General features: G+C 29.4%; 1 protein-coding gene across 1 annotated transcript in view; it reads left to right on the plus strand.

The window, feature by feature from the left end:
• The first annotated feature begins 464 nt into the window (after positions 1-464).
• Positions 465-12,575, plus strand: part of LOC118203531 (protein FAN-like) — a 97,517-nt gene continuing 85,406 nt past the window's right edge. The window contains exons 1-4 of the mRNA XM_085825840.1: positions 465-822; positions 3,927-4,025; positions 4,756-4,834; positions 10,238-10,293. Of these exons, the coding sequence (XP_085681966.1) occupies positions 791-822; positions 3,927-4,025; positions 4,756-4,834; positions 10,238-10,293 (266 nt within the window). The 5' untranslated portion in view covers positions 465-790. The remainder of the gene's footprint in view (positions 823-3,926; positions 4,026-4,755; positions 4,835-10,237; positions 10,294-12,575) is intronic.

The following is a 12,575-nucleotide window of genomic DNA, read 5'->3' on the forward strand; positions in this document are numbered from 1 at the left end:
CAAATTACAAACATAAATCTTAATGTAAAAAGCAAATACAAAATAACGCTTCACGCTATCAAAGTTGCTCATCTTCTTAAATATCAACAACTAAATAGTATTTCAACTAAAACACATAATGTAAACAAGAGTTTGCCCGATTCCCCGAAAAATTTAAAATTACCTATGAAAAATATGAGCGCATTGTGACGCAACCGTATCATTCGTATTGGAACAGCAACCGCATTAGAAACCGCATCATTCGTATTCGTATAGCAACCGCATCATTCGGACTCGAATAAACCGCATCGTACGACAGATGCGAGTAACGAACAGATGCGAGTAACGAAATGAATTTGTGAGTACCGAATCGGTACTTCGAGTCAACCGATGTACCCGTTACTCAGTAACGAATACATGCGGTTTGCTCCAGTTCTAGTGCAAAAAGACTTAGCAGGTGCAAAACAAGACATCTCTGTCTACTTTGTCTGTCTTGTCTGTCTGTTATTCAGAATGTAAATTGCCCGCCGGTGTTTCATACTCATATGATATTCTTACGTGGGTGCGAAATACTCGTCGTTGTCAGAATTTTATGACATGACTGGCGACACATTTGTTTCTTACCAAGTCATATTGACTACTTTAGAAATTTTGCTTGATTTACGATTTACAGTATGACCATTATCTACTGATTTGTTCCCGTTTGTACCAAAATGCATGTGTTAAAAATATATAACACATCTTTGACTTAAGACATTTAAAACTTTTATGCCTCGAACTTTTAAAGAAAAGCCACAATTCAGTACCCTCTATGGCCTTTATGGAAAGCACAAACAAAGAAAGGTAGTTAAAATTTTTTACCGATCAGTTAGCGATAAAATTTTATGACGCCCCGTTAACTTACTGTTTGTATTTATCAAATATGGTTAGTAACCTTACTGTTTTTCAGTTTGCATTTATCAAATATGTGTAGTAATTAAATACTTTTATGAAGTATCTTCTGAATTTTCAATGAATTGAGATTTTTTTATTTTTACCTTTGGCCATTATGTCAAAAGGTAAAGAAGTTTGTAAGCATTTAAATATGTAAGTTGTAAACATTAAAAAAAAAGAAACTGCACTGTTATTAATTTGTCTGGAGGCAGTTTATAAGAATTGATACTTTTGGGGGAAGATTATTTCTTTCTCCTATTAAGAAAAAGTATGAAGTATTTGCAAAAGTAAAACCTTTGTGGGCATAGGTGAATTCAAAAAGGATTGTAGCAGAATAGATAATAAATCTTACTATAATAATATTTAAAATGTCCCATTAATGAAAGTCTGGTTTCTGGTTCTTAATTTTTTTTAGTATCTTCATTCTTCTAAAGCATTTTTAAGTGCATAGAGTATTTTTGTGAGGAAAAACCTTTTTCATGGTACTTTTTCATTAGGTACCTGCTGTGCACTTCTTTTGGTCTCTGAAAAAGAAACCAAACATGCCCAAAACCCACCAATAGTACTATCGCTGCATTATGTGTTCCCCCCCTTTTTAGTTGTAACATATTTATAGATTCACAGAATTGTGTATATATATGACATTCATAATTGAAAAACAGTTCTGTACTCATGTATTATCCCATTGCTTTTTCCTCGTGAGGAAAAACGTTTCAGCATTACATCAAACATTTTTTTTTTTTTTTTTAAATTTCATTTTATAATTTTTCATTTTGTAAATTTCATTTTTAATTCTTAATCAGTTATTTATTGCTGTTTTATTTAAATATGAAAATTTAAATAAAATAAATTTATTTAATTATTATTTCATAAAATCCTTATTTTGCTCATAAGAATAAAATCAGTAAATTAAAGTTATTGTAATTTAAGTACATTAAACTATAATGCATTTTATTTATCAGTTTTGCTTATGTTCAACTCATTTGCATTGTTATTGATGATTTTTTAATTGTAAAAATTATAGCCATCAGATGCTAAAAGCATCATAAAATAGATTTTTAATTAGAGTTCAGATATGTATGCCAGTCAAATATTAAACTGCCAGAAGAAATATTTTCATGTGAAAAGTTGGTACTTCCTTATTATAGTGACTCCAAGGTTGAATTGCTAAGCAAGAGAAATGTCACCAAAATCTTGCCATGTGTTCTTATTTTAACACTGTGTTGTATTTTTTAAAATTCCATTGGCTTTTTTTAGAAATATTCCTTGCTTTTTTGTGAATATGTCTTTACCAAATATAGAAATGGATGCTGTATCATTTTTTGAAGAAAGAGGTCTTTTACCTGGCAAACAAGTATGCAAACAACACGAAACTATATGTAAACAACAAAACCATTTGGAGGTGCAGTGTTAAAAATTGTAAAAGGCAAAAGGGTTTCCGTATTGGAAATTGCTTCAGTAGTTCCATAATATTGCTTGTCACTGCTGTTAGATTTACGTATTTTTGCACAGAGGAGCTGACATCCATCCAATGATGTGACAAACTGCTTAATATGCATGAAAATGCTACAATTGATTGGAACAGTTACATGTGGGATATGTGTTTTTACATTTGATATAAAGATACAGTGGGGAATATACAGACCCAATAGAATAGTTAAAATCGATGAAAGTTTGTTAGCCTGAAATAAGGACAACAGTGGCAGAGTACTCCCATAACAGTAGACTTTTGGAGGAATATTCTGGTAATATTCTGTATACATTTATGGAGAAAATTATTCAATATGTGCAAGATGGATCAATGGTATATTCAACTGAACAGCTTGAAGAAGCTATAGTCACATTACCAAAAGTATTCCAGAGAGCATAAGAAAATAATCTGAAGTTCAGTAAGGATAAATGTAAAATAAATGTTAATTGTGTGAATTATATTAGGTTAATGTTAAGTGAAAATGGGTTTTCTGAAGTGAAAACAATTTATAAAATGTGCCTTTTCTATAAAGGTTTTTAGGAATGGTTAATTATTTGGGCAGATTTCCTAACTTAACTGCTATTAGTGCGTCATTAAAGCAATTATTTGAGAAAAGTGTTTTCTGGCACTGGAATGGAAAACATCAAAATGCTTTTGAAACACAAAGAATTGGTTGTAAAAGCACCTGTATTAAAATTCTATGAGGTTAATAACGAAGTACATTGAAAAAAGGAATGTTTTTGATGAATTGTTGAAAGCAATTTCGAAAATGTGGTCCTTGTCATAATGATTATTAAAAACATTCTTTTGATAGAACATGTGAATATTATTATTGTGTTGTTTATTTTTACATTCGCATTTTACAAGCTTGGAGAAATCATAGCTGGGATATTTATGTAGTTTTAAGGTCACCAAATAAGACTGTGGACCGCTATAATCAAAAAGTATCGAAAAATCCTTAAAAGTGTATCAGGCTATTTATTGTGATTTGTGTTGTAATACTTTTAATTTCTCCTCAATATTACAAATATAGATATTTTTTTAGTATCCTAAAATAATCATAGAGCTTTAGTGTAGAATTGGGTGCCCCTTCGATTGGCGACATTCAAAAAAAAATTTTGGCGATGAAACCTCACTTCTGGTTACCACGATAGTTTTAACTTTGTTTTAGCTTCCCGATTTTATTTAAATGAAAATAGATTGATGTGTACATGGACATATTTAAGACAATGTGCAATGCCTAGTTTGTGCAATTCTAGGATGTTTTTTTAAGTAAAAACAGATCGATGTGTACATGGACACAGATCTTGTGCAATTCTTCGACTTCTTATTTTGATTTTGTGTAGTGGCCATCTTGAAATTGTGACTTCCTGGCGCTGATCTTGGCGTCAAAAAAGAATCGCCAATAAACAAGGGGCTCCCAACTGTAAACTTTTACCAATCATAGTTGTGTTCTATGTATAATATCATATGCTGCATGTAATTAACAACTTTCCTGAAATTGTGAGCTGTTACTAATATGTTAGCATACTTTGTGTTTCAGATTTTCTCTGTTGCTTCTTGAACCTGGTGAAATTTATTTTGAAGATTACAGCTGTTTTTGTTACCCAGGTCAAACAACAGAGGTTGAAGCAATCAAAAGGTATACTTGAATAGTTATCTTGTGGCATATTCTTTGTAAACTTGAAATCTTAATATAATTCATCAGAAATCAATATTAGAAAGTTGTCCAGTTGGCTGTTATTTTTAATTTGACTTGCATGATTTTGTTTCAAAATTAAAAATTTTCATAAAAATGGAAATTTATATAAAAGTATTCTGAGAGGAATATATAAAAGTATATCTTTTTAATTTGCATCTTATCACATACAGAACCAGTTTTTTTTTTTTTTTTAACCTTTTTACCAAAGTTTTTATCACATAGTGTTAAGATTGTATTTCTTAAAAGTTTTGTATGATCTTTAATTTTATGCTTTTAATACTAAATGATGCAACCAAATTTTGCTCATAATGGCTGAGACTTAAATATTGTTGAAAATTAAGAAATTATTTGTCTGCTGAAATTTGAGATTTAATCAATTTTTATAGTGTCAGTTTTCTTTTCTGTTCTCTATGGACTGCGCACTACATTGCATAGATACAAACTAATTTCCCTTCGGAACTCCACTGTTAAGATATCCCTTTCTAGTTAAAAGTTTTCATATTCCTTTGAATTTATTAATCAATATAATAGCTTCTGATGTTTCTACTAGGCTGTGCACTATGTTTAAAAGTAAGATTTTTTTTTATTATTTATTATGCTTTTATAAATATTATTTGAATTATCTTTTACTTTTGATAAACTTTTAAAGTGTATATTTTCTTTAAAACAGGCAACAAAAAGGAAGATTAAAAGTTTGTTCTAAGTCTATAGTATTTGATCCAAAAGATGTCAGTCGTCCAATTCTAAAAGTAAGACCTGTTGAAAAATAATTTACTTAGATCTTGATATGTTAACTCAATTTATTTAATTGTATAATGTAATAAAACTAATTTCAGATTTGATTCATAATTAACAGTTATGTAGTAGTCATTATGCATAGAAGCTGCTTTTTATTTAATGTATTTTTATTGATAACTGGAATAGTGAATTAAAAATTTATTTATCATGTAAAAGATGTAAAAATAGTTTTCATTTTATTTTCTAAATCTTCAAGTATCATTTCTGTATTTTTTAATGCTATTTTTCACCTTATTTTATAAAAGCAGGAAATTAGTGCAAATTTGATATTGGTAATTTTTAAATATCAGCTACTGCCTTACTGTTTAAGTAATTAGTGGTCTGTAATTACTATGTTATTTATCCATTTTTTAAGATTACCAGTAGTTAACAAGAAACTTGTTTAGTAATATGCAAATAATTAGTAGGCATTTTCTGATGATCCACAGCCCTCACCAAAAAGTCCCGAACACATTAACGACTTTGCAGAGCATTCACAAATTCGGTGATAATTAATTTGTCACCAAGCCAATGCATGAAGGATAACAGTAATTTTGAAAATGGCAGTGCATTCAAAATTCCATGCAAGATCAATCTGTTAATTAAATTTAAAAACAAGGGACGTCAATAATAAAATGCATTTCTTTTTGAGAAGTCTTTCTTTTCTGCACTGTAGTCTTCATTACATACATGGTGATCCATTTTTGCTTTAAAAAAAATCAGAAAATTGAACAAACTAGACATCGTATAACATCATCATTGCATGCTGGCCAAAACAGGCATGCTCTACATGCATAACTGGGTGTCTATATATAAATACTTTTTGGCAATATCATATATTCCCACCTAATTATTTTGACAACATACTTACTGCTTTGCTTCATGATAACTTTTTGGCAATTTTTTGGTGTGTGTGTGGATAATCAGAGAGTACCAATTATTCTGTACGATTCTACATAATATATGGCGTTAGAAAAATCTTATTAATTGCTATAGCTGCCAACTCCTCTGGTTTTATCAAGATACTCCCAGTTTTTCATCAAATATCACAGGAGATTGCTGAAACTCCTGATTTTTAATTTTAGTAAAGAAGATTTTTCTCAGCACTACATGAAATGTATTGAAATAAAGAAACATAGCGTGCTAATTCCATTTCCTACCCCTTGTGATTTTCAACATAAATTTTCTTCTGAAATTTTGTTTGATCTGGTTTATATATTAATCTATTATATACATATGTAGAATTTTTTATGAAACTACAAATTTTATTTTCCGCATCGTGTAATTTTCAGCATAATTTTTCTTGTTAAATTTTATTTGACATGAATTATCCTAATCTTCTGTAGATACTGGTGGAATTTTTTTATGTAGATTAAACCATTGTTTAATTAGTTAATATGCAATTAATTTTATGGTACATTACTAATGTACTACCATTTATTGATGTGTTATACATGTTAATATATTTTACATCAGAAGAATATTGATAGTTCAATAATACAAATTGCACATTATAAAGTGAATCTGAAGTGCTTTCAATGTGAATTCTCCATGCAGTACAAAAACCTCCCGAAAACTCCTGGATTTTTTTTAGGGACATTTCCCAGTTTTCTGTATTTCAAAGCTGGCTGGTATGAATTACATTAATGGTGTAAATCTTTATAACAATTTTGTTTTTTAAATTCTTTATAAATCACATGAATTAGACATTCAGTTGAAAAGAAATTATGCTGAATAAAAATATTGTTGCATTTTTTTTCTTTTCTGACACCAGTTGTTAGTTATATCCTTCCTCCATTTTCGTACGCGGTTCGTAGATTTGGAGTGAATAACGACGACACTTGATGAAGCATTGAAACACACTTTATTAGTCTGTATTGTCAGGACAGCTCTAAAACACGTTTTACAGTCATTGATGAACTACTATAAACGTGCTGGAACAATCAGCGACACAGCCTTCGCACTGTCAGGCAATAGTGGTGGAGGCAGCTTCCTGCAAAGCACCCGAGTACAGCTCCCAACTCTGCTTGGTTGTTCTCTGAATTCTACATACTCTCGAGACTCTCCACGCAATGCACTCGACGATACACAAGAGTATAGCTCTCAACTCAGCACAGTCTAAGACAAAACTCGATGATGCACTAAAAGACTCTCTCGATGCATTAAAAGACCACTCAACGACCACCTCAGTGCTAGACTTCCGAGACACTCACTCAATGACTGACTATCAGCTCGCTATACGAGGCACACACACTGAGACACATTAACTGACTGCAGACCAGCAGGGTTTATATAGCTTTCGGCTTGTGTTTGAAAACATTCTGGGCTAAACCGGTAAGAACTCGTTCCAGAAGGTTCTCCGTGGTATAGCGCCCATTTTGTTGCCAAATGGGCAATTTCTTGCCAAATGTGGCAGCACTGCCTTCCCTTGCCATTTTATGGCAATCCTGAAACTGCTTTGCGGGGAAGCTATCTTACCACGCCTGTACATTTCGTAACAATATTATGGAAAACAAAATTTAAATTTTAAGTGCATGTATTTCTTTTAAATTATTCAATTAGCTAAGCATAGTTTTAAGTTGAAACATAAACCAAAAACCCTTTTTGCTACATCAAATGGCAGCATAATTGAAAACTGGCTATTAGGAAACTTTATGCTCTATTGAATAGCAACATTTGCTAGGTCATGTGAATGATAAAGCCATAAAAGCATAATATAATGTCATGCTATGTAAATGTGCATAAGATATGGAAAGAATAAGTTATAAACATTTCTAATGTGAGTATGTTATGATATGATTAAACTATAAATTATTCATTACAGGCATTTTGTAAATTCATTATTCCATTGTGTTTCTAATTACAGTAATGACTGGCTGTTTCAAACTTTCAAATTATAACCCTTTTCATTTTGTACATAATAAATATGTTACGCAATAAGTTGTACAGAGGAAGTTTTGTCTTTTATGGAACTTTTCTATTTTCACGTGTTTTTATATAATTTAGTTATTTTCTGCTGTTATTATATAGCTTTTTTTAAAAAAATGTCCTTGTTTTCTTGTTTGCCCAATGCATCTTAATTTAGTAATTCATGTGTGTTCTAAATATCATGTAAATATTAAAATGCTAAGTTTTAACAATTCAGTTATGTCTTAACTTATAGCATTTATTTATTAGCTGGTTAGGTAACTTTGGCAACTTTTCAGTAACAATCATTTCCATTGTTTGAAGCTAACTATAGTATCAATGTTGGAGGTAACAATTACAGACTATTGACCAGCTCTCTTTTTTTCCCTTCCACTAAATATTGTTGAAATTTCACTTACAATGTAAATGTAAAGCAGTTCTTGTCTTTTGCTACTTATTTTGAAACAAAGCATTATATCATTAAACAAAAAACTATATAAACTTTTCAAAGAATGCACATATAATTAAAAACTTATTTGCAGTAGGTAGATAGCCACATTATGAAGTCCTTTCAAAAGTTTGAAAATTTTCAATGTTACCAAAATTTTTCTAATAACATTTTATTTATGTGGTTTATGGTATGTGCCATGGAGGTAGGAAAGGAAGGAGGGGCCAACCGGTGCTAGAAGTGAAGCACTGCTTTGAAGCTTGGGTTACCAGATGGGGTGTTCTTTGTATACATTCAGAAGCTCGCTTGACAGGGTTCTGATAGTTTTTCGACACACGACAGTTCCATACAAATCGAAAAAGGGACACTTTCACATGAAAGAAATATTCATAGTGTGATGGATAATAGAAGTTTGTATAGTTTAGTGACATTTACGCAAAAATCACATCTTGGTTATTTTTCGATAACTAACAACAGCAATTTTGATTATGAATTTGTTTTATAAAATTCTAAGCTGTTGAACTACAAAAATATAAATTTTAACAAAAATGTTATGCTTAAAGAATGAAAAATACCTTACGGTACCTTTAAAATTGTATACATCTTTCGATCCCTTGATAGAGTATTCGCTACTTTTATGTTTAAACGCCAAAATGTTTTAAATAAAATAAATTTTGTTCACATCCATATATTATTGTAACATGTACCTTTTAAAATTTTTTAGAGAAGAGGCTTTACTGTTGCTCATTTTAAACTTGTCATTTTAATTTTTATATATCTGAAAAATAATCCCTTTGGGCTTACACATTTTACTTATTTGGGTTAATTAAAAATAAAATGTAGTGAATGCACAGAAATTAAAGATTTGCACATGCCGGAAATGAAAAACATGAAATATGTATGGGTATTTATGCATATGCTTGCAAAAAGCATGTATCTGCCTTTAACAAAATACATAAATATTCATTAAATTATTTATAAATGTATTTGAAATGAAGAATTTATTCATTTATAAAAAACTGTGAAGAAATCTAATTATTAAATGTATCTAATTTATAATGATTATAAATGTTATCTAAATATATAATAACCTTAATATTGAATTGTAAACATAAATTGAAATCCTGTTGACAAATACGTTATAAAAACTATTTAAGCAAGAATTGTTCGTACTGGAAAGCAATCTGTTAAAAGACATTGTAAAGAAAACGCTATGAGATGCACACTTGAGAAAGTAATAAAGAGTTTTGGAATATGTATTGTTGAAATTAATGGTAAAAAAAACTTTTTTTATTCCCTTTCAGTAATGTTCAGAGAAAGTCAAGTACTATTTAAAGTATTTTGCTAATTCCTAATAATTCTCTATTTTAAAATGAACCGAATAGAGCATTAATTATAAATTGACTTACATTTTTTGATATAAAAGATGCCTCAGAAGACAAAAAATCATGTCATATTTAAGAAAGTTAGGAAGAAGCTCTATAAATAGAAAAGAAATAATGCATAATTTTAATATTAATAATACAATAAACTTTGATCTTAATTTTTGTACCTTAACTGAATAAAATCAAATTACCTTAATTTTTTTTCTAATGTAATTAACGAAAACTTGTGAAAATATTTCATTCAAATTAAACCATTCTGCGAAAACTGTCCTGTGAAAAGTATAGCATTTAATTCCTTTCAGAATGAAATGTTGTTTAAAAATATGTTGTTTTCATATACTTAGGAGTCTGAAGTGTTGTAGAAAAAGAAAATATATACATTTATATGTATATTTACGACGTAATTACAAAATATTTACATCTGAACGCATCAAATCCCATTGAACTCAATGGTAAAATACCCAATGTTTTGGTCACCATTTAGGGATCGCCGGTGCTTCAGAGCAGGGTACGGGAGAAACTTGTTTAGGGCTACTTCATCTTACTTCCTACCTCCATGGTATGTGCAATAAAAGTTATTTAACAATTTTTTGTGACTAACATCTTTATATATTTAAGCTTTTTTTAATTTTTAGTTTCCTTTACGAGATTGTCTAACAATTAAAAGGTGGGAGGGTCCTTTGATTTCAAAGTAAGTGTAAAATGTTGATATATATATTTTCTAAATTTAGGGCTTTTTTATGTTTTGATGGTAATATTTAGATTGCCATATTAAACTTTAAAAGGAAGTATAAACAAAAGCAGAATATTTGTAATGAGTGGAAGTATTTTTTGCGTCATATGATTGGCTCTTCTTCCCATCAAATTCAAGTTTCTAAATGTAACATTATATTAAAGTTTAAAATCCATCCATTATATTAAAGTTATAAAAGTATGTTTAAAATCCATCCCATGTTCAATTTGGAACAAACCATAAAAAAAAAAAAAAAAAAAAAAAAAAAAGAAGAAGAAGAAGAAGAAGAAACACAGTGGTAACTGCATGCTAGGCACAAAAGATGCTGAAATCAAAAATAAAAAGGAAAAAAGAAATTTACATCTTCCACCACATCATCAAATCAGGACATTGGTACAACAAAAGAAGTAAATACATCAACCTGTTTCTGAACTAACAAATAGACAAAGTTTAATTCTTAAAATAATCTCAGAAACTGTATGTCTTTATTTCTCTAACCCCCTACAGGCCATAGCAAAATACTATCAGAAATTAAACAAAGCAATCTGTGTCTTTATCAGTTCAACTCCAACAGGCCATAGTAAGCAGTGCAAAAAAATTGCAAAATTATGGCAGAACAATCATAAACAAGCTTAAAAGAAGTTTTAAAAAAATTGGCTGGGGGGGGGCAAACAAAGTCAGGAAAAAAAGAAAAGCAAAACAAATATAGTAACATCAAATTTGAAATCATACAGACCAGAATAAAATTTTATTTTGAAAAATTATAGTATCAAAATTATAAATGAGCAAAAAAGCTTTAAAATCTAATAAAAATTATTTTCTATTTAAGTCAACTGAGTCTAAAAAACAAAACATGTAAGCAGAAGTAATCCAGCATATGAAACAATAATAAATTATGATTTGATCTAAAAGACATTAAAAAAAATCTGAAAGTTTTCAGATTTTAAATTACATCCAAAGGAACATTTTTTTAAATGATTTGTGTGTTACCTTTATTTATTAAATATCATGTTCTTAGCACTTAAACCATAAAATCGAGTTTCGAGCAATATCGCAAAAAATTTTTAAAATAAGCATATCTTTAGAATTTCAGATGCAATGGTCTCGCACATTGGAGGTAAAAAATATTTTTTCTGTACAACGTTGCCATTGCTCGCTTTGAAATCCTTGAGTTCATTAATCAAAAATTTGTTACAGTTTTACAAAATATGAAATCGATAATAAAACAAATTCCAAATTAGGTTTACCAGATGCCCATATTCAGTGAAACATTATGTTATTCAAAATTTGAAGGCTCTAGGTACTATTGTTTTATCACAATGCGAGAAACATACGTACATTTATGCAGATTTTTCATTATTTAATTTCTTTAAATGTAATACAGGGTGATAATATTTGGTGGTAACAAGTTGAAATGTGAAACAATGCAAAAAGTGAATCAATGCAACATGCCAAAACGAAATTAATAGTCCTTCTGGGCAAATTGCCCCTTTGAACAAATAAAAAGAATAGTTGGTTCTTAAAAGCTCATTAGAGGGACAGAAGTTTTAAAATGAGGAAATATATATTCGACGTACCAAGTAACAAATGATCATTTTTAAGCCTAATATGTGCTAAGTAGTGAAATAAAATCAACTACAAATTTTAAACTGATTAATAATAATAAAAATATTTAGAAAAAACTTCTGATGTAACATTAAGTGTGGTGTAGTAAAAGTGAATAATTTATAAAATAATCGAAAAACATCAAATTTCGTAAAAGAAAAAATGTCGAATTACCTGGACTATGGAATCGAAAATCCAGGCAATTAAATCCTTGAAATACTGAACTTGCCAGTGTTTTCTGGAACATGACTTCTATAAGATTTTATGAACAATGTCTTTAAAAAAAAAAAAAAAAAAAAAAAGATCAATACTTTTGATGACTATCTGCATAGAACTGTCTGTTTAATCCATTAGCACCAGAAATCATTTTCTAAACTAATATTTTATTTTCAGTTATGTGCAAATTCATACATTTTGCTCTTGAATATATTTCCAGTTTAAAAAGGAAATAGCTTAGTTGGTTTTTGTTGTATAAGAGTCATATTTTATTTTTTATAATGAGTGTAAAATTTTCCTTAATATATGTATAATGGCCAGGAGAATGTATAAAAAGTTTGATGTCTTAAATTTTGATAACATACATATGTATACTAATTCGGAAGTCAAAATGCAGTTTTGCAGCTGAGGATGGTGGT

This window comes from Stegodyphus dumicola, chromosome 10 (assembly GCF_044657685.1).
Source record: "Stegodyphus dumicola isolate Sdum_Otavi_A_Nest chromosome 10, ASM4465768v1".
NCBI classification, from domain to species: domain Eukaryota; kingdom Metazoa; phylum Arthropoda; class Arachnida; order Araneae; family Eresidae; genus Stegodyphus; species Stegodyphus dumicola.